The following is a 23,339-nucleotide window of genomic DNA, read 5'->3' as shown; positions in this document are numbered from 1 at the left end:
AACCACCTTTAAATGAAGTGTCCAGCCTAATTATGTTAAAAAGCCTTTTTCAGTGAGAGTTCAAATTTGCCTCTTGGCAATTAGGCAAAGTGAAAAATGTCTACACTGATGGTTTTAACTTCTTGCCATCCACAAATAAACAAGAAAATTATGCAAAACACCAACACACAAAAGATTAAAAGGAAATGATTGGTGCATTGTACATAATTACTATTTGAGGAGTAAGTTTCCTGAACAAAGGATCTTAAGAAAAAGAGACACATCTTTCCTGCAGGGTATAAAGATGAAAGAGGCCTTGCATGAGGTATCTGATAATCACAGGTCATCGTCCAGACCTTGAGTAATTAAGAAGTGTACAGAGGATACTGTTGTTTTTAGTTTGCAGGTTAACCATGGTGTTCAAAAATATGGGTTAGTAGTTGATCTTTTGTGTCTTACCTTTGTGGAGTTCAATGCTTACTTTGTATCAAATATCAGACCTTTTAACAGTCATTTTCTGTAAGTCTCTTTACACAGAAGAAAAAATACATCAACCCCTCCTCTAACGATCCCAGATCTCATTCAAAGTTTACCTGTTTCAGCTTCTGTTGAACTCTTCCTGCTGACTTTTTCTCCCTTGTAGGCCCAGATGTAGACAGTGTGGAGAACTCCAGGCCTCAAGCCAACCAGCCTGTAAGAGGTGCTGTCACGTCCTACAGGGATCTCGACACTGGAGCCCTCAGCAGTGGTGTAGCTCAGTATATAGCCCTCTATTTCTGCCTGGACTCGATCCCATGAAACGGTTGCAGTGTCCTCTGTTACCTCAGTGGTGACAAGGTTTGTAGGAGCATCGATGTCTGAAGAAGTAGAGATAAGAAGAAGAAAGAAAGACTTAAGTTGAGTTCTTAAGCCTTTCCTCTTACTCTGTTGAGCACAAAGCATAATCCAACTGCACCCAGGGTATAGAAAACAGAAACCAAGAGACATATCACCATGATATACTGTACAAAAACAAGACAACTATAACCAACCTCCACCCTGGATAGTAAAGGGAGAAAACCATGCAACTAGTCAACAAGAGTGTGGCAGGTACAGTAGGAGTAAACAGCACAACCTGTGAGGAACTAGTGGCAAGAATAAAGAGTTGGCAACTTACTATAAACCCAACAAGTCCTCATATCTAAATGACAAAATAGGTAATCTGTCAATGCCTTCCAAAATGACCGATATAACGATTCATGTGGGAAGTTTCTTATCTGCCACCTCTTCAGGTTTGGTTAAGTTTAAGCAACCCTAGCTACCTGGTTAAGGGTAGGGAGAGATCATGGTAATGGTTAAAAGAGATGAACGTTGACTGTTGGTAGGAGACGGGATGTAAACTGCAAAGTCTACAGACAATGACCTCCTGAAAGGTTTCATCCAGACTACTCCTGCATTACCTGCCCACCACCTCCACCTTGAGTTTATCGTTAGTAGTTATTAATGGTTGTAGAGAGTAATTGTTTGTATGACCACAAGAGGTTTCATGTTAAGAAAACATAGGAAAGCCATCAGTCATTCAGTTTATGAATGACTGATGCTGGCGTTTTGCAATACATATACGTCCTGAATCAACTCAGATTTCATTTTAGTCAAGATTAGTCAATATGATTTAAAAAAATATGTACAAATGCTTCAAATGAAAAGATTCCTCTGTTTTGGATCCTCCCTGTATGAGTTCAAGCAGCATGATACATATTTAGAGGTGTTTTAATCAAACCCCTTTTAAAAAATAGTGATGCTTTGATGAAGCATTGTTGAAGTGGTCTTAGTGGATAAAGCATGTGAGTAAAAATCAGAACCAGCATGTGGCAGGTAGGAGTAAAATCACAACTAGTCTGCGGCAGCCTTTGTCAAAAAGGAACTACAGAGCACTTTTAAGAAATGTCATTGATTGTTGTTTGTCTTTTTCAATCCGCTGTAAGTGGCATGCAAAACTTTTCCAGTAGAAATTCACACACAAGCTTGTTATCCAGAGTTTTGTTTCATATGAACACTAAAGAATTTGTAGTCTGGCTCAAAGGAAAAGCTCTGTGAATCTCTTCAAAAGAACATCACTAGCAGACAACACGACCCATGATCTTGTCCTGTCCGCTGAGTTCCACAGGATGAGCTGCACGAGCGGAGCAGAACACAATGCCTCTGTTTGTAAAGTCAGTGGGTTTGAGGTATCACAAGAGACATATGGTAGAGGCAGGCGGAGAAGTCGGTAGGGCATGTGTGTGGATAGGTGTTTGTCTCTGTCGAGGGAATCTCGATGAAAGCGAAGAGAGAGAGCAACAAAGAGAGGGAGAGAGGCAGAGAGAGAGGATAAAAGAGAGAGACACAGAGGCATAGTCAGAGAACCCAACAGAGACACAGAGGAAGTGAAGGGAAATGTAAAAGCAATCATCATTTAGGATTATTCCTCTGTGGCAACCGTTCAGTCAAGGTCAGTCTTGTGTCACAGCACAGTCCGCATCATGAAAACTGATTGATGATGCGTCCAGGAGAAGAACTCCATACCACCTCTTTCTCTCTCGTCTCTTCTCCTGCTGTCACTTTTCTGTCCTTGTGGCTGCACTGCTTGACAGTCTGTCGTGAGCTAAACACAGAAAGAATTTATAATCGCTCTGTTTTATTAGGGTTGAGTGTTTCCTCCAAGGCCTAAAAATGAGAGGTCATTCAGTAGTCTAAGTAGCTAAAGTGAGCTCAGAAAGCATCCATCCATGTGTGTTTTGTGGCGTACAGTATATTCACACAGACTGTGAACTTTTTACGACTACTGCTAATGATTTCAGTGTTTCATACCTGGCTGCTTCAGGCAGATTGTAAGTAGGTTTGCAACTTGTAATTTGGCAGCGACTGGGATGAGGTGGTTACACATGATAGCAGTAATCTCATTTTGGTGGCACCAGTAGTGGCATATACATTATATTTAGAAATTGCACACATACTAGTACACTATAGCCAATTTGTTGAGTTCACTAAGGCAAAACACCAAGACAGCTCTGGCAAAGACTACTTGACAAAGTTTTACCTTTAACTTTTTAACTATTCCTACAGGCAATCTGAAGAGGATGAACTCTGCTTTTTTTATGATATACTGCACATTTTTTGTTGTGATACATAACATAAAATGATGTTGGCCACAGATGTCTTCTCAGTTCAATAAAAGTAAATCAAAAGAATGGCTTTTGAATTGATTTACAGCAGCAAGACAGCAGAAAACAGCCATGAAAGACAAATCATTTGACAGTTTGAAGTAGAGTCTGCTGTTGCATTTTATCCCTCCCTACAAATGAACTCAAATTGTTATTTGGCTTACACCCCTCTAACTAAAGATTATACTTATATAATGCCTTGTTCTCCTTCAGAACACAGGATTCCTTCTCGCTTCTTCAACAAAGAAGTGCAGCTCCTTTTGCTCCTACTGTATATGCGGTATAGCTGCTGTCTCAGCTGTCTGATATGTTCTGTATGTTATTAGATCTTTTTTCCAAGAACTACTACTTTGAAGGGGTGCCTTCATTTGCTGTGAAGTTACAGTATATGATGGATCTAGTTACACCAGACGTTCTACCCCACTAGCTGTGTAGCGACAGTGGCTACCGGGCTACACAATACGAGTTGTGGCTTTGGCCATTTGGAAAACAGCTTATCCATTATGGTTGGCATTTTCAGCAGAGGCAATGTCGACCACAAGACGCACAGAAACAGGCTGTCTTTCATCATTTACAGCCTCACAAGTTCACTGTATAGTCTAAGCCATACAATATGCCTGTGGTTGGAGCCAAGGGAAAATATGTGTCAATAGGGTGCCATTCTTTTGGAGACTACAGTATGTCAGGTGTGAAATGATGTATGTTATGTGGTGGAGTCCCCTGGCTACAGGATTTGTTTTCATGTCCGTCCAAGAATTTATTTGTACTGTAAGGAGCTCATAACTCTTTATGACAGAACTAACTTGTCTGTATGCTACATCTAGACATAACATATGATAAGGATGATATGAAAGCCTCGATTAGGGTTTTGATTAATACACCAAGAGTTTTTCCAACAGTTTTTTTAAGGATATAGCAATGCTGTCAAAAGCAAGCATCAATGTGTAACCTCTTAAAAATGATGCAACGTAGACAAATATTATGTTTGATACAAACTTAACATGTATTATAAATGTGAAGTCATTAGTTCAGCCCCACATTGATACACATGGAAACACAAGCAGTACATATAGTATATTACTGATATACATTGAAGATGAACACTAATGCATGCAAAAAACAAACTTTAAAGGATACTATGTTGTATCAAATACACATAACTACACTAAAGCTATAAATGGTAGAAACTCCCCCAACTGCTTCCATGATTTAGAAGACACACACATACAGAACAGTATCTCTTCACACACACATGCATGTGCATGTTCACACACTTGAACAGGCCAATAGAGTTGTTTCTACTGCACCAACCCTATCTCCTAGACATTATGTTTATACAGTTTACTGCTAAACATAATTCTGTCCATACTGTGTGTTTCTGTCCACATAATGAGAAAATTTTGTCAATTAACACATCTGACAAGGTGCAAAAAAATGTTGATACTGAACATGTGAGTAAAATGTTCAGTGACAACGCATTCCTTTTTTTTCCATCAAAATATCTATCTTGCAGCACAATATCCACAGGTAGTATACCGCTTTATTAAACTTTTTTACTTTGTTTAATACAGAAAAAAGTCTGCAGTAAGTCCAAGCATGAGACATGTTTATTAACATTCAACAGAAACCACAATTTTTCACTAACCTCAACCAAAGTGCTTTTGTTGGCCAAACCTAACCACACACTGGGCTCAGGATGCGAACCTTAGTCTCATGACAATATCCTTTATTTTGTACACCCCCACCACCTCTCTATGACTTCAGTGCGGTAGATAAATGTAGCGCTTCATTCATTTGAAGAAAAGGTTGTCTGTGAACATAATCCAGACAGCAATTACATTTTTCATTGTTTGTCAAAACCAATGTAATGAACAAAGAAGGGGGAGTTCATTTAGTAGGTTTGAGTTTGACCTTTCATGAATCCTTCATGCATCCTTCCTTCCTGTCTTTATAAGGTCTCCCTTTTCACATTTTTGCTTGTCATTTTCCTGGCATCAACTGCACAGAACTAGCTTAAAAAACCTCTGATGGACAAGCCTGAGCACACAGGGTACTCCCACTGGACCACACGAGGTGCTATAGTGTGTCCAGATAACATAAAGACTCAACATTCGTTCCCTCTTCCTAAGCCAAGTCCATCTGCTTTTGGTTAAGTGGGCTTTGGTTGTGTCTTTATTGAATCTGAATCAGCAGTAGCGGTATGTTGTGTTTATACGCCTTATAATCTTTTGGCACGTTAGTGAGTATGAAATGTCTGCACTGAGTAGAGAGTCCTTTGATTATGGTGTTTTCCTAAATGTTATCTGTCACTGAATAATTTTACTTACTTCCCTCTGGAACTTACTTCTGGAACTGATGGCAGTTGGGGGACACCATACATACACACACACACACACACACACACACACACACAAACAGTACAGTACGTATAGAGTGTGCCTATGCTGTAAGATCAGCATTATTTCACCATACCACAGGCTGAGAGAGGCTGACTTATAGAGCCACACTGGATGCACACATGGAAGGTCAACCATAAATTTTAAATGCGGTGCCATTCAATAACTACATAGAGCATAAAGTTCAATCCGCTCTTCATATTGAACAAGTTGCAAGGCCATACTTGATACCGATTTCATATTCAGCACCATTTGCAGCATGGTCAATAAAAAACATGTTTTAAAATTTTGCCTGTGTGATCTTGCATAAAACAGATAAATACATTCCCACACTTGGGATCAAAGTATGTAAAACTATGTATTTCTTGGTGAGATTTGGAGCAACATTTTCAGTTTCTGAAAACAGTGACAAGAGTGAGTGAGATAAGACTGAATGAGAGTAGGGGACCACTACAAAATATGATTAAAAAATCATATGAGAAAGAATGGAAGACAGATGGTAAAAGTGAAGAGAAAATGTAATATCTTTCTACAATGCAGCTTCTATAATGGAAGGCGTCAGCTATAGCCTCTAAGGACAAAGCTCAGTTTCATATCATAACAGTAGCTACACAGTAATGCATTACGTGCAGCTACAACTGAGATGACTTCTGTGTGACCTGTTATTTTTTATACTCTGACTTTCTTGATTTCTTATTTTTCCTTATTTTACTTGTGTTCTCCTATTATTCCTGCTCATTTCTTACCTTGATTTCTTTCTGTTACCTCACTGTCTCCTTTTTATTTAGTACTCTAGCAGTTGCTGTGTTATTTGTGTATTTTCCATATTTCCTCCTTTGTATCTCTCACCTCGTATAACCACGCTGGCCCAAGGCAAACAGCATGTTGAGCGAGATAATAAGTGACTGTTGCACCATGCCAGTCATCATGAAACCAGCACAACCTTGCTGGCAAGCAGAACTGAGGACTATCCTCTTCAATCACCTCTAAAAGCCTTTTCGTGCAACACCTAAAATGAAGGATTGCAGCTACTGGAGTGAAGACAAGCCACTGTCTGTCTGGTGTAGATTAGCACACACGGTAACACACTCACATGCAATTACCACACGAGTAGGTGGCACACTCACACAGAAGAAAAAAAGATTAGCAGTGACAGGGGCTCTTGAGTACCTGACTGGCTTCAAAAGAAGAGAGGTGAGTCTTGAAAATACCTAGCTAACACTGGTGACTAAAAACCATTAAATTGGCTGCCTCAGGGTCTAAAAAAACAAAGAGCCATCAACCTGGAGACTGCTTTTGAACTGAGTAAGCACTCAGGGTGGATGAGACAGGAGGTGAGGGAGGAAAGAAAGTGAGGGAAATATGAGACCAATAAGTAGAAAATAAGAAAGTGCAAATGAGCAGAATAACAGCAGTGACTGAAGACCTGTCGTGACATTGTGGACCATTTGTCAGTTAAATAATAACTTTAAAGCAACTGAATGTCAAGACCAGCTGCTGGAGTGAAACTGTAAAATGAATTCCTCCTCACGTCCTAAAACCGGTCCAAAACACGGTTAAACTGAACACTTATAACTCAATACCACACCACTAAAATCCAACATTACCAGATGGAGCCTGTAAATCATGGACCTTCTCACCTCAACCATCAGGGAGTATCTTGTAGTCGTTACACCATTGATATCACATTTCCCCTCAGTGACCATGCTCACCACAGCCATTAGAACCTGTCCAGATTATTAGGTTGTAAATTCCAGCCCTCCATCATTAACCCATAATTGTACCTCTTGCTAACTGTATTCATTATGCTATTATCATTGGCTGTGTGTTGAAGGTAATACCAGGTTGTATCAAGTACTATGTCACAATTGTGTATGACAGATTATGTGTTTTTTCTATTAAATTTTGACCGCTGGTGAATTATAGGTGGCACTACAAGGGCTAAGAGTCTGTCTTTGATGGTGCACCCAATTCAAAGTGGAAAAATGCATATCTTCACTGTGTCTCTAATGTGTTTCAGTTCCACAAGTGGCTGATCTATTATTTTAAGTGTCATCCAATTCAGAAACAGCCAAAGATAGCACAAATGCAGTCTGAATGCAATTTCTGTACAGCCATATTTCATTTCACGAAAATTAGGCCCATTTTGTGATCACTGATGATATAGAATTTGTTAAAGTGCTGGTCACCCCTAAAGCACAGTAACACATAGCCACATTAGGTTAAATGGATCCTGAATGTGTTGACACTGACCTGTGACACCCGTGACAGAGGAAGATTTTCCCTCAGTGGTTCCTTTGATGGCCTGCACTGAGATCACGTACTCTGTTCCTGGATATAGACCTGCAGAAACACACATTTGTTTAAACTCTAAAATGTAGCATTATGATACTCAATTAATTACATGAACGTGATCATCTAAACATCTTTATTTAAATTTATTACATTATCAGTTTGTGATATAATTATATGAAATGATTTTATGAGCATATTCCACATATTCCAGTTTTTACATATATTCACAGCTTCTGTGCAAACTTGGGTTTAATCTGTTCCAACACTTACCCACAATAGTGTGTTTGGTTCTTGCCTCTTGGCTCTTCTGTATGTTCAGCTCTTCCTCCTGTCCTGCTGGGTCAGTGTGAGTAAGCCTGAAGTGATCCACTTCAGCTTGCGGGTTCTTCCAGTCCACCTGGATAGAGACTTCTGTCTGGCCAAGAACTCGGATATTATCAATAGCGGATACATCTGGGGAGGACAGAAGTGTCAAGTTCATTATAAATAGACAGCAAGGGAAAACGGGCAGTACAGACATGGCCCTTAAACTGGAAATCCTAAGTTAAAGCCTCTAAAATGGCAAGAATCTGCCCTGCTCTGCTCCCAAATGTCTTGATCTCCCTGACATGTGAGCTTTCTGGGAAGGAAGCTGAGCAGGAATTCCATTTTGGTAATCAAGCAAATAAAACAAAATATTATTTTGTCCTATTTTAAAAAATTAAAGTGACTTTCAATCCGGTCTAGTAAGTTCTGACTCGTATTTCTGTCCTACCATGTAATTTTTTATTTATTTTTTATCATGTTTTGACACAACACTCCATTAACATCAAAGAAGTCATAGATAGTACATATCTAAAGTGAAAGCTAAGCATTTTAACACATAGCCACTTGATATTGCCAGACAAAGTTACATTCAGCATTTTGGGCATAAGTATAAAAATATATATAACTGCACATACAGCTACAGTTAGAATGTGGGAATAGCCAGGAGGGATGTGAGTATTTGCAGCATATGGTGGAACAAGACAGAAAGATGTGAACCATCAAAACAAAACAAATGGTACTAAATGGAAAAAGGACTTTGCATATTTTAATAGTCAGCTATTGTGTTTTCCGGGGTGGTGTAGGAGGGGAAGAAAAGCATTCACTTAAATCCTCTTTTGAAGCAGATCATCGTTTGAAGTTGAAAACTATGTGACCAGTGAAACGTGTGTACTCCTCACACAACCATAAGCCAGATGATGGCGTGTTTTCTCATGCCTTTATGGGAATGCCATGTTCTGTGACATTTTTCCGTGGATAACCAGGCTAACCACATTTTAGAGTTGAACTCAATCTCTCCATCTGTCTGTCTGTGTGTCTGTCTCACTCTGTCCCACCAATCCTAGTCTAGTAAACTCATTCTCTTCACATCTGTTGCCAACCACATCTGTTAGCAAGTCTCATTTCCCTTAAACACATCCGTAGAGTCATCTCCTTGTAATTACTTATAAATTGAATGACTAACAAACCAGCGCTCAATGAACCAGTTACTAATGACAGGCTGCAGCTTATTCATTGCTTTTTAGCACAGCATTTGTGTTAAAGAAGTATATGATTGATTGGGATACCTCATCTGACACAGGGATACTGCAAGTAATTTAGCATAAGTGGAACTGACTTTCCATTCGTTCGTGTATATATATCTTAAACATGTGACTGCCCATATCAAGAAGTGATATTGAAATGATTTTAGGTATTAACCCAACTCTTATTGCACAAATTCACAAATCCAGTATTCAAAATTTATAGGTGACCCTTCATCTCACATTTGTTGATCTTCTTCTGTAAAATCTACTTTCTTAGTCTGCAACACCTCCCTGTGCATAACATTTAAGTCTGCCATTTGTGTTTTCATGCCTCACCACCCATGTACTTCATTTTGACCTCAAATGTGACCATTTTATCCACAGAAAATCTAACTAAATCCCCCAGACCTCAGGCCATACCTGGCCCCCCTGCCACATGAGTCTTTTATAGGTCATGTCTACCTTTGCTCTAAGCCACTGACATTTTTTAAAGCCTACACACTGCACCCAGCTCCATTCCGCGTCAGCAGCACTGAAAACATGGTTATTTAGACAAAAGAAACTAATTTTAAGGCCTCAATAATGCTTGATTTTCAGTCCTAATCACAACTATCTGTGCTCACCTGTGGTAGCCTCAATCTTGTCTGCTTCACTTTGGATTTCTTTGATGACAGCGTGTATCTTGACAATGTAGGTGACCCCAGGAATCAGTCCTGTTATGAGGTATGAGTTATCTGTGTTGGGAACCCGAACCTAATGTGGATTGAAACAAAGATGTTTAAATATGTGGTCTTATGCTACATCCTTTATTTATTATCTACAGATGAGACCAAAAAGAGACAAAAAACAACTTGCCTGCTGCAGTCCACTCCCTCCATCTTTTGGCTGATATGTCAGAATGTAATACTCTGCCCCACGAACAGACTCCCACTCAACCAGGAGAGAGACGTCAGTCAGCCGGACCAGCCGCAGACCCTGAGGACTGAAGACTAAAGGAGAAAAAGAGGTACACAGAGACAGAGAAAAATAGCTTTTATTTCTTCAATTGCTTCCTTGACAGTTTCATGTTCATGTGTTCATGGAAGAGTTGTGCAAATCTAATAAAATAAACTGAATCAAAGTCATGTTTCGCAACTCTTCTACCATTTGCTGTGTTTGTTGCCCAAACATTTCTTTCATCAGGGTGGTACATTAAGTACATATGTATCTAAACATTGTCCATTACTCAGTTTTACAGGATTAATTCAACTTGAACAATAAAAGTAGACGTGGCTTTCATTCATCATCGTTTATTTGGATTACTTAACTTAAGCAGGTTTTAAGTCTCTGGAAGGTGAAAGCACGCTAAAATGAAAATATTGGCTGCCTAGAAGGTTGGACAAATTTCTTCAACACCATTGTGTTGTAGTGTTATTGTTTCATATTCTTTACATGCTCTTACAGCTTCTCTTCTCTTTTACCTGTCTCTCTCTCTTACACCGTGTGAGTAAAGTCATGATACAAGCAAAAGGAATGCACTATTTTGAGCATTGAGGTTTATTCCTGAACCTGAGATGGAAACTGGGAAAAGATATTGCTTTTTAGAGGTTGTCGTATAATACAAGGGCAGAGTTCACCACTGGAGGTGGTGGAAAAAATATGGCGGGGGGGCGAATAAAAAGGTATATAAGTATGGGGGAGTACAATAACAAAACAGCAGCCAAAAGACAGAAGACAGCAAGTCAGCAGTGTTGCGGAGTGAGGCTTTCCATGAACAAGAAGAACTTTCTGTGGGTACGATGGAGGGAAATATATGGTAGATGGTGGTAGATTTAGTAAGTAAAGCATAGTACGTAAGCATATTTCAAGGGAAAAATGTGAAACGGGTGGTAAAGGAGTCTGCCATAACTTTGGCAAGGAAAGAATTCACATCAGGTTTAGATGCTGTTCCACACGGCAAAGTAAGGAAGCTTAATGTTTTTCCTCAAATGTAGCAGTCTTTTTCCATCCAGTAGCAGCTAATATCCCCCTGTTGCTACTCAAGGCACGACGATCAACAATCTTTACCCTCAAATAATATTTCAGAACAGCTTGGGTCCATAAATTAACATGTTGATATTGGAAAAAGTGGAACATAATGGAGATTTGTGTATTCTCTGATTGAAAATTAGTTAAATACTTTTAGAAGAAGGAAAAAATGACTCATTCAACTTGTTTGGACTTCTTAAGAAGACTGTAAATCTGCAGTGAGTGAGCACAAAAGAAGTTAATGCTGTTCAAAATATGTTCCTGTGTACTATAATTTCTACAAAGTTCTCCATCTGTTTTTAATATTTTAACATTAGTCACATGAATCGTCTTTCTGAGACAATTCAGAAGTGACCAAATATGGTTCAAGACAAATTCAAAGGGTGCATTATGTTGAACAGTATCTTTTTGTCTTTGAAATTGCCTGTAAATCAAAGGAAACATTTCCGAGACGGTCAAAGAGGATACAGTAAGAATTATCCAAAGCATCTGCATTGTGTTGTGGCTCTAAAGACATTGAGTCTATGTTCACTTTTCATAATCTCACCCATATTATATCCAGACTTCATTAGATGTGGTTGCTAAACTTTCCTCTGTTTTTCACCATAATCTTATGGATAGACAAGCTAAAAATATTTTGATTGTTAAAGCACCACATGAGATCTGCCTTTGATAGTGGAGATAGAAAATAATATTGAAGCTTTCATCAGTGGTGTTGAATTAAACTGCACTATCCCAGATGTACAGTATATCTAAAACCATCACCTCAAGAGTCATCACCCACAGAGCAGATTGACATCCATCATCCAGGTGTTGAAATGGCAAATAGCCACATAAAGCAAAGAATGTCTTCATTGTTTTGCTTTTGTGCTGCTCTTCTCCCTGTGCTTATTACCACTATTATTACTAACACCTAAAATCAACACAATTTATTATTTTTTGTTACCTCCCACTTTCCCTTCCTCCCTGACTTTTCCTCTGACACGGTGCCACTGTTGACGTTGGAATCTGTTCAATAGCACCTACACACGAAGCTAGGTATTCTCTGCCTCTGCAGAGCAAAACACAGCTTGAAGAAACTAAATCGCTATCAAGGTTTTGACGTAGCTGACCTGCTACTGTGGAGCCTGAACCATTTATGCTCTATTCTAGGTTCTAAAACTGTGGTTCAGGACCTGACATTGGTTGTGTGGCAACCTTTGATGGATCCACTTGCAGAAAATCTCCAGTTTTTTAAGTATGTGCACTGTACTCTGGGTTAAATGTAGAGAAAGAAATGCCATAGACAAGTAAAGACAGATGTTATATATAGGAGATTATTTTAAAGCCTATTCTGCAGAGACAAGCACTTTGACAAAGTGAAATTATCTGCCACTGACCTGCAGTCAAATTGTCAAAATCTCCTTAGAAACTGTCATAAACTCATAGTGTGAACTCATAGTGAATTAAACTGTCCATGCTTGGCTGCCATTACTCACCTTTTTGCTTGTCTGGCCTGAAATTGCCACAAAATATAATTTTGTGCTCTGTTCCTCAGGCAGTACGGCAATAGTGGTTTGGTGAGCAGTGCATTTAACAGGAAAGATGATGCTTCTTCTACAGGGTTAAAGCTAGATGGAGCCCCAAAAAGACTGACAGGCGTTATTTTATTCCTGTGGTATTATGTGACCTGATGTCATAAGTTGTCTGGAGGCCAAGGCTACCAGCAGTGACGGGGTCAGAACGGGCCCCATCAGCTGCTCTATCTGAAATAACTGTTGGAGAGATTCTTTGAATACCACAGAAGTAGGTCACTTTGGCCATCATGATAACTGCCATAACGTTAGGTACAGTTAAAGAAACTTATGTCAAGGAGTTGACTGTTTATTGCAAATAGTTTGCTGTTAGAATTGGCCAATAATGTTCTGTTCTTTAAGGCAGACTCTCCATTGGTTATTAAAATCGTTATATCTTAGAGAGCACCAGTACCAAAAGCCTTAAAGCATAAGGAGGAGATTGGTCTAGAGTGGAGAAGCATTGTTAATAGCTGGTTTGATTTTGGATCTGGTTTCTGCTTGGTCAAATACCTGGATTCACTAAACTCTGACACTAACAAATAATTTTATGTCTCCTTGCTCTTTTTTATTCATTAAAGGCAATGCACAGTACAAAACATTCAGGCAGTAGCTTCTCATGCTGACCATTGCTTTCAAAGGTTAAAATGACAAATGTGATGGACGGCAGCCTTTATCAGCTGTTGCTTGTTAATAATAATTTGTAATGGCTAAATCACACACATCACTCTGTAACATTACTTTATGGACTGTATGTTTTTGTACTTGAGAGAGACCAATATTCTGGTGACTCTTCTCTAGAGAAATTATCTAGCTGATCACTCCCAGTGTAACTTATATCATAACATTTTAAGCTTATCTTCTTAAAATTTCTGCATTGTGGCCGCCAGTATTTGGAGCAAGTAGCTTGTGAAAAATAAGGTGAAAAATACTGGAAAGTAGACTGCAGCTGTTATTTCAATGTGTCAAATCAACACTTATGCTATTTATCTCATTTTCAGGTTTTATACAGATTGTGAAAACTAATTAGGCTTCCACTCAAAATTGTAGTTTATCTGCCTTCTCAGCCAGCAAATGATGATTACAGATCTTTCAGATGTAGTCATGTATAACTTAGTCACAAATGTTAAAAGGTAAACTTGGATTTAATGGGGAATTTGAGAGAATTCATTACTCATTCATAAGGCAGCAGCAGAGTGAGAACTGTTGGTTTAGAAAACTCTGTACCTGCATGAATATGACTCCACTATACTTCAACTGCAGCTACCAGAATTAATAACGGCTGTACTCCGTTTAGCTGCTTTGGTTTCAGGGTCCTGGTACTGTGCATACTGGCTCACGATCACACTGTCATGGCGTACTGGGACACTTGAATCCCGACGTTTACAAGTCAAAATGTCAGCTGTAAAAAAGACCTGTCGCCAATCAGCTGATGAGCCATGGACGCTGAAGCATGAATCAAACAGATTGTAGCTGTTCAGCTGGTGCAAGTGCAACAGTGTAAGTCTTAAGAATTCATTCAAGTATGTCCTCAAAGTTTTACTAAATGATATACTATAGCACGGAAATTTATATGAAGGTGAATTGAGCTTTAGGGGAAAGTGTTATGTTTTTAATGGCCCCTTAGCTGCTTGTAGCATCTGTGTTTTCCATGATATAACAGTTAATATTCACAGTTTTATGTCCGCTTAGCCAAAAGAGGTGACTCTATAAAGAAGGTTAAACTAAATTCAAGCCTTGGTCATAAAAAGTTATTATGCTGCATGATAGGAAATGTTGCAGGTAGCTACGCAGGATAAGAATGGCCCTCAGGGAGAAATCTTGTATGAATGATCTATGACCTGCAAGGAACAAATAGACTATAATACATTGTTGAACATTTTTCTAGATACATTTCTCACCAGGATTTTCAAAGACTTTCCGACTGTCCAGATAGTCCACTTTACAACACAAAATCAGGATCTGAAATCAATTCATTTCAATGCAATTATTATAATCTCTGGATTTGCAAAGATTCCGCCAACTGTCAGTTAGCAAACTTACTGATAGTTCACAAGATTACTGCTTTCTTTTTTCCCCCTTTAATAACTCTTTATTGAAGGAATTGATGTACAGTCCTGAGAACAAAACACCAAGGGAGCACCTGGCCTCTAGCCTCTATTTGTAACTGGGCCCTTAAGCACTCTGAGATATATCCATCAATTATGTATCAATTTATTATACACACACAAAAAAAGTTTGTGATATTAAGCATTTGCATAGCTTACCTAATGAACAATCCTCCCCATAAAAGCCTTCATCACAGATGCACTGGCCATCCACACAGCGGCCGTTACCAATGCAGTCATTGGGACACTTCTGGATGCTGCAGTCCTCGCCAGTGAAGTGTGGGAAGCACACACATTTTCCATTCACGCAGTGTCCCTTGTCATTGCAGTTGTCTGGACACATCAGCTGGCTGCAGTCGTCTCCTGTGTAGCCCTGATGGCAAACACACTTCCCATCCACACAACGGCCATTGTCATTGCATTCGTCGGGGCAGGAGGACACCGAGCAATCTGGGCCTTCCCATCCGGGGTTACAGAGGCAGCTGCAGGTGTCGTGTTGGTAGGTACCATGACCACTACAGCTTGTGTCCACACCTAGAGAAAGGTGTAAAGGTGTAAAGGTGTAGTTCCTTTACTTGCTTTTTATTGATCATATCTCTTCACATATATATCGCTGCTTTAAACTAGCTCATAGAAAATATAGTGTTGTCAGGGTGTAAAATAAGATTGTCTGCAGCTCCCTCCCTACTGCAACCTACACTTTCCACTAGTTTATCCTGTAAATTCTGGGTCAAGGGTTGACCTCTCAGCTCAGCTTCCTAATAATATAATCGTTGTGATTCAGCCTACCTGCAGCGCCACCTCTTCCACAACATCCCTGAGCACACTGGGTCTTCAGGTAGTTGACTTCTTCTTCCAACCCATTAACTCTGTACAAGAGAGACTTGAAATCTTCCGACTCCTCACAGTCACACTTGGGCATTTGCAGCATGAGATTGTGTCTGAAGGTGATGTCATTTTCTCCATTCGTAGTGGTTTCTGTCTGCAGACCTACAAAATGTGACAGAATTCAACTTTTTGATTGCTAAATACAGTACCAGTCAAAAGTTTCTCATTCAAGGGAATGGGATGGTGTGTCCAAACTTTCGACTGGTACTGTATATCGGTCACAATTGTTCACACACAATGATATAGTAGATATGATCTCAGAAAAAAAAGCATTTATCATTATGTATTTCTGTTTTGGTTATCAGCACTCTGTATATATGGAGAATGCTCCATGTACTTTCATATTCCTGTTCTTGCTTCTACTTATTCTCAGTTGCATTCTCTCTTTCATTTTTATTTTGTTTATGACCTGCTTGGTCCTGGATTGGCAGGCGCTCTAGTTTACAACTGGTGCTCCCTGGGATGTCGATTTTATAGACATGGCTGAAGGTGACTCCCTGCTCTGGAGCTGAAGGGCCCAGGTGGTTGTCAGCGAAGCTGAAGCGTGAGATGGTGCAGAGTAGGGCCAGCAGGCTCAGGGCCCTCCACAGAAATCTAGTGGTCATGGCTAGAGGACAAGATAAGAGTATGTCATTATTAATTTCTCTGAATTTTCACTGTTTCTTTTTGACACAAGGTAGACATCCTATGCACACAGGGCACAAATAAGTGATTTTACGATGATTTCTGGAGCCATTAGGCTAATTTCGAGTGTAACTATGGAATGAAATAAATGATACGTGCCTAAAAAAACCTTGTTGCAATATTATTTTCTAAATTTGTACAGCATCAATGTATGTGCACGCAGAACACTGGCTGGAATGTATTCCTTTTAAAGGGCATTGGCCCTTTCCAAACCAAATACGTATCATAAATGTATTGTTTCCATGAAACAGTAAAAAGGACAGAAGGGTATTTTGTGGTTTGAACTGCAGTTAGTACTCCGGGATAGAAAACAAAAATGCAAAAGTTTTTACCATTAGTGAACCCATTGCAGTGCCAGCATGCTATAATATATCAGTAAAAGAATAGTTCAACATTTTGGGATATACACTTATTCAGTTTTTTACTTTACTGTTTGTTGTGTTTATTTGATCAATATAGTTGGACCTGGGATGCTCTTATTCACCATCTTTCCAAAGGTTTGATGAGCTAACTCTTGGAAAGAAGGTGAATAAACATATTTTCCCTTTAAAGAAGCGGAAGTAGAATTATCTCTCCTAAGAAAAAACAAAGTCTTAATTGTAGCAGAAGGTAAGTTAAGCTATAGGCTAAACATTGCTTACCTGACTTTAGGTAAGGCAACAAGCATATTTTTCAAAATGTTAATTGTTTGATTTTACCATACATAAAAAGCTTTCATAAGAATAAACTTCATCACTCTTTACTGAGCCACATTAAATTCACTTCTAAGATTGTCACACGAAGTGGCATGAGACAAGACTTAATTTGGAAATTAAATATTCCATCTGTTCTTTAGCGCAAATTTATACATTTTTTTATAGATTGTATCTTCAGCACGAACTTTGCATAACAGACTACAGAAACTGTAGATGTTTGTCGTCATGGCTGACTGGTCCTGAGTCTCCAGGGTTGAAAAAGGGTCAACATTATATTTTCCAGTCAGTGTTCTATAGAGAACTGAAGACAGAAATACTGTCTGGACGATATATAAGTTACATTACATTCAGTGGGGCACGCTGCTGTATATTTAATCTGAGGAAACCTGAACCATCACTGAGGTGTGTGTGTGTATGTGTGTGTGTGTGTGATGCTCTCATTCCACAGTATGGCTGCAGAATGTGAGCAGTCAGCACTTAACCAGAGATCCTTTAGCCCTAAACCATTAATTGTGCTCGGTCAGGCGTTTCAGATCGTCAACGGGTGCAGAACCTCCTCAGTGATGTCATTGTGTCTAATGACGGTGATGTCATGTGAACCAAAAATCCTTACCATGGCTTCCCCAAGAAGCCAAATTACATGCTTTCAAAATAGAAGCCCTGTTTTAACGATCAGCTGGCCTTTTTACTTTGGTCTGTATTCAACTTTCTGGTGTAAAAGTGTAAATAGCAGCAGAAAGAACTTCTGATCTAACTGTGCTGAGTTTGTGTGGTTTATGGAAACACAAAACCTCTAATAAAGTGACTGAATGCTCAGCTATAAATTGTAGGGGGCCTTGCTCTGATGCTTGACAACTGGAAAACTGTAAAGCAGTATATATATATATATATATATATATATATATAAACCCAAATTTGTTTCAATGCTGCACATACTGCATAACCATAGAGGACAGTATCAGGTAGGAGATACAGAAAAGAGATAAAGAACTCCCTTCCTCAATCTTATTTCAATGTTTTAGCCACACTTTAATATGGGAACTATAAAAGCTGAATAGAATATTTGTATATTTGTAATTCTGTAAATTCATTCAGCTGTTTTCTAACCTGTTTGCTAATAGAGAAATTGACTAACTGGAAGCCCCTCTTTGCTCATTGAGCATTAAAGACTAAAACAGATGGAGAAGGTAAAAAAAAAAAAATGCAGAGAGAAACAGATCCTAAAAATCCCACTGGACACAGTGTGAGCATTGGCTGGAACATTAAAATGTCAGCAAGTGGGCCTAAAACCTGCTCATCCCCCAGGCCACCATAATGATACCATTATCAGATTAACAGGGATTCTCAGCAGGCACCTTACACGAGAAAACCTGACCCCTTCAGTGGTATGGAAAGGTCTTACATATTTTAAATAGCAAAGGTGGAAAGCTACTTTACTCAATTGGACACAATTTGTTTTCAGTAAAATAAACTTTGGTCTAAGAATCTTCCTTCAGATGATTTACGCAGGACATAACTCAAGTAGCTCTATAATTCAAAATGCTCCAGTCCATTTTTAGGGAGAGAAATAGTAATTAGTGCAATCTGTTTTTAAGTTGTCCAAACTCAATATGCCTGACCTTGTTTAGTTATTTTAGCTGTCTGTTTGATTGCTGCTGGTCAAAAGTTTGAGGTTGGTGTCTGTGCAAGAAATCCAAGCCATGACATCACTGGGAAATTGCTTTTTTTGACCCTATGTGGCGGCCGAAACTTAGACTTCAGTGAGTGTTTTATCAATGGCCAAGACTTAGGAGGGCAAACCAGAAATGAAGAAAAAGAAACATAAAGAGAGACAGATGGAAAGTAAGGGGAGAGAGACCAAAAAAAACCGAAGAGTGCGAGAGATGAAGTGAGTGAGAGAGAGTGAATAGGTGAGAGAGAGGGAATGATGGAGAGAGTGTGATGGAGAGATCAGTAGTTAGCCACATTAGAGACAGTATACTATGTGGGATGGTACTTAGTGCTGGAGGGCAGAGATGCTTAACGAGCATGTTTATAGCTCCCTGTCAAGGTTTTATTTGATGCTCACAGTTTTTAGGCCCTTCCCTTATTTCTCTTGGAGAAGATAGCACTATGACCTTCCAAGCATAGCAGAGGGCTGCTACTGACTGTTGAGAATGTCCCAATGTGGGAGAAAGAGACAGATGGAGGAATCAATGGAGAGAGGAAATGGGGAATGGAGAGGGAAGTGGGGCAGTCAGAATCAGGATTACTGCAGGATGAATGGACAGATATATAGATACTGTATATACGGATTGATGGGCTGATGAATAACAACAGACAAATGGATGAGTGGATAGATGGATGGAGTAATAATTAGATGGATGTAAGGATGGATAATAATGTTTCGTTTCTGACATGCTTTTTCAGACTTTTATCTGAATTAAACATTCTAGTGTGAAGGTTTAAAACTGAGCTAAGCTTGTGTGGTCTATGAAAATAAAAACCCTCTGGTAGAGTGACTGAAAGCCCAGTTATAAATTGCTGGATTGTTGGATTTATTGCTTGAACAACGGCAAGAACGGTTGCTAACAAACATGCACCTCTTACGTTTTCTCAAGGACACGCCTTACCGGAAACGATGCTTTCCCCCCATTCTTCTCCATAGTGAACTGCAAGTCACCACCCCAATATGAAGGGCCGCCCTGAAGAATTGGATTGGTTCTGCACTGCAGTTTTTTTTTAAACTCTCTAATTGTTTCCATCCAGTTTTAACAATGAAACCTGAGAGATTGTGTTAAGTCTCTATGAGCAAAACATTTAGAGACTGAACTGTGGGTCTCGCAAATATAAAAGGATGGAAGGAGCCGATTATTGTTGGACTGTGAAATAACAAGTACGATTAGATACCACTGAATGAATGAAAAACTGGATGTTTGTAGCATTAAATGATTGTCAAGACACAAAGCAGAAAGTTTGATTATTTTGAAAGCAGAAGGGCTTAACTTGACTTAAAGATGCTAAACCCTGTGTTTGCCATCAGTGTCCAGCACATTCATCCTTTAAAGCCACTTGACTGTTATTAGTTACTCCGACTCAACATGCATAAGACTGTAGGATGAAGCGAGAAAACAGAGTGGCTTCAGTCTGGTTATGCTGCCTCTCTGTACATCCTAATAGCTTTTCAGCATGACTTTGAAACCCTTGCAAGTAAAATTCAACATGTCCGTGAATACAGTTAAAAATTCCTTCCTGACAGTAACTTTTCTGCGTCAAAGCAGAGCTATGTCAATAGGCCTGTAAAATGTTTGTTGACTACCTGTGATGAGTGTTCACTGTTTTATATGGGAGAAAACAGTGTGTGGGACTCTGCCCATGTGTGTACAGTATGTGTGTGAAACTGGTCATTTACAGACAAGGGGTGGGGTGAGGTGCGGGGGTGGGTTGCCTCCAGAGGTAATAAGAGTAATACAGTCACAGAGACAATACTGTCTGGCTCCACAGACACCTTTCACTGAAGGCCTCTTGACAAGCTGTGAGGGATGCTTGTGTGTTTATAGGTGGATTTTCCTAAAAGTCCTACTTTATATTATATATTCTCAGAGCTCTGGAAACTAATTGTGCAAGCATTGAGATGAGAGAAAGAGAGAAAGGGAAGAAACGAGTGAAACAAAGACGAACAAAAATCATGTAATACACATACAAAGAGAGAGAGAGAGGCGACCTGGTCAGCCTGTGCATGTTTGCCCTTTCCTCTCAGGAGAGCCATTAAGCCTTAGACAAAAGGGTGATTGTTTTGGCAGGTTTCAACTCAAGACAAATCTCATTGGACCAAACCAAGAAGCCTAAGGATGAGAAGATGAGAGGGTTGAAAAGGAGGAGCTGCAAGGTCGCGCCTTTATATGCGGTTGTAAACTTTGCCATGTTTGTGGTCATTCCTTTCCCTTCCTTTCGCAGCAGCTTGCAGACAGAACAGGGAAACTGAAATGAATAAAACGAGGCTGAAAGCAATTATCGTCTGAGAGTGGAGCTCATATCTTCATGATTCTGTCTGCCTCCTGCTGCCATGCAGACCACAAGGAGACCTCGATAAGGACCTTGCGTCATAGAGGCTCCGTTCTCCTCACTGGGGCTTTCAGGTGAAAACATAACCCACCGGAAAAAAAGCACAACTCGTGCATTAATAAATCAGCCTAAATCCTTGACAGAGATAAGTTTCTGAAATAATACAAATGTGTTTTGAGTAGCTTTCATGTGCCCGTGGGTCATTTTCAATTTGTGAAGGTGGATAAAAAAAGGTTTGAGTTGTGAGGTTTCCATGAAAGCTGTCACGTTATGCAATCTGAACACTTTTTATAAACCGCCCATTCAGGGTTGTGGGTCTCTCTCTCTCTCTCTTTCTCTTTCCTGCTTTCTGTCTCCCTCTCTCTATCATTTCACATGGCTGAGGGCCCACATCTGTAGCTCATTTTGCAAGGGCTTCTGTGTATCCCCTGAGCCAGCACAGTAGCATTAAAGGTAAATCTACTGGATCGACAGCCCTGCGTGAATATCTATCTCCCTCACACATAGTTTTTATAAATATTTATACTTAAATATATGCTATTATCACTGGGGAAAATCAGTACTGGCAGGCTTGTTGACAGACAATATGGGATTATCTACAATACAATGTGGATATTAACTGGATATACAAATCGTAAATATTAACTCTAATACATTTTACAGCAACTGAAAGCCTTCACGGCTGCTCCAGTGGGAAAATAACTTTGTTGATTTATGCAGTGTAGTCTGAACATTTATAAATATTTAATTTAAATAGAAATTACCTTTAAACTAATTCAAATTTCAAAATGTTTTCATCTATCTAAATAAAATTTCATCTTACTGAAATATCTCATGTATTTTATTATACATGAATACATTTAAAGATAAAATGGGCACACAACAAACAAACAGACACACACATATTCATGTCAAGACACACCTATTGACAGCAACACACACAAAAAACTAAAGAAACTGAAGAAAACAGCTTTCAATGCTTGTGAATGCAGAAGAAAATGCAACTATACACTGAGCACCAGCACTTGACAACTGCTCACATATATTCATTCAGTGCGTCAAACCTCTCACATATCAATATTTATCGCTGACAAAGATTTCCAGAACTTTCTCATCATCAAAGTGCTGCAAGGCAAACCCCAAACTTAGATACTAACAGCTACAGTCCCGGGACACTTGATAAATTCCAGGTGTCAAGTTAAACTTTAGACTGTCAAATACCTGACAGCAGAGTGGAAGTGAGAGGAGCTGGAGTAGAGAGTGAAGGGAGTTTAGATGGATGGAGACAAAGAGGAATAAGATGAGAAGGAATTTGGAGTGTGAAATGATAGAGAGAGGGAGAAAGAGTACCAAAAAGGAAGAAAAAGTTTAATTTGTCCCCTTAGAATCATTTAGAAAAAGACAAGAGCATCATTGAGCACAGCAGAATTATCAGCCTTGACTTCAAATCTTATACTGATTGGAACAAAATCTACACTAAAACTTTTAAAAGCATCACATACCTACAGGTTGATGATGACCAGCACTATCTCACAAAATCAGAAATTCAATTATAAAAAAAAGACATAAGCCTACTGTATTGCATGTATTGCAAATTTAGTTCAGAGTTTAAATCACTGAGAAATAAATAACACAATTAAAATGTTGCCTTACCCTTGACGGTTTTCTTAAACTCTTCTTTCTACTTCTGCCTATCTTTTCTTGGAACTTCACTCACTAAGCCTCTCCCTCTGCCACCTGTTGACAGGCCCAGGCCAATGACTGAAAGACCTCTACACTGCCAGAGACTTTTGCTCTCTCCCTTTTCAATTGTTAAAATCTCTCCCAAATGCCTACGGGCCAATGGGCAGTTAGTTTGGGAGTGTCTCTATTCCTCCTCTTCTCAAGTGTTTGAATGAAAAGGGAGGAGAAAGAGATAATAAGCAGCATTTACTCCTTCAACCCCCCCACCCACCCAC

The 23,339-nt window shown here is 39.3% G+C and overlaps 1 protein-coding gene across 2 annotated transcripts in view; it reads right to left on the bottom strand.

The window, feature by feature from the left end:
• tnn (tenascin N) overlaps positions 1–23,121 on the bottom strand; it is a 38,545-nt gene extending 15,424 nt beyond the window's left edge. For both annotated transcript variants that reach the window (XM_042427503.1, XM_042427504.1), the window contains exons 1-9: positions 23,035–23,121; positions 16,368–16,565; positions 15,860–16,060; positions 15,230–15,604; positions 10,258–10,391; positions 10,026–10,155; positions 8,123–8,305; positions 7,811–7,900; positions 573–836 (exon numbers count right to left, since the gene is read on the bottom strand). In XM_042427503.1, the coding sequence (XP_042283437.1) occupies positions 573–836; positions 7,811–7,900; positions 8,123–8,305; positions 10,026–10,155; positions 10,258–10,391; positions 15,230–15,604; positions 15,860–16,060; positions 16,368–16,563 (1,573 nt within the window). In that variant the 5' untranslated portion in view covers positions 16,564–16,565; positions 23,035–23,121. The remainder of the gene's footprint in view (positions 1–572; positions 837–7,810; positions 7,901–8,122; positions 8,306–10,025; positions 10,156–10,257; positions 10,392–15,229; positions 15,605–15,859; positions 16,061–16,367; positions 16,566–23,034) is intronic.
• Between the last annotated feature and the right edge of the window lie 218 nt (positions 23,122–23,339).

This window comes from Thunnus maccoyii, chromosome 12, assembly GCF_910596095.1.
Source record: "Thunnus maccoyii chromosome 12, fThuMac1.1, whole genome shotgun sequence".
Lineage (NCBI taxonomy): Eukaryota > Metazoa > Chordata > Actinopteri > Scombriformes > Scombridae > Thunnus > Thunnus maccoyii.
Note: the sequence above shows the minus strand (reverse complement) of the source record. Positions and strands in the feature narration are given on the sequence as shown.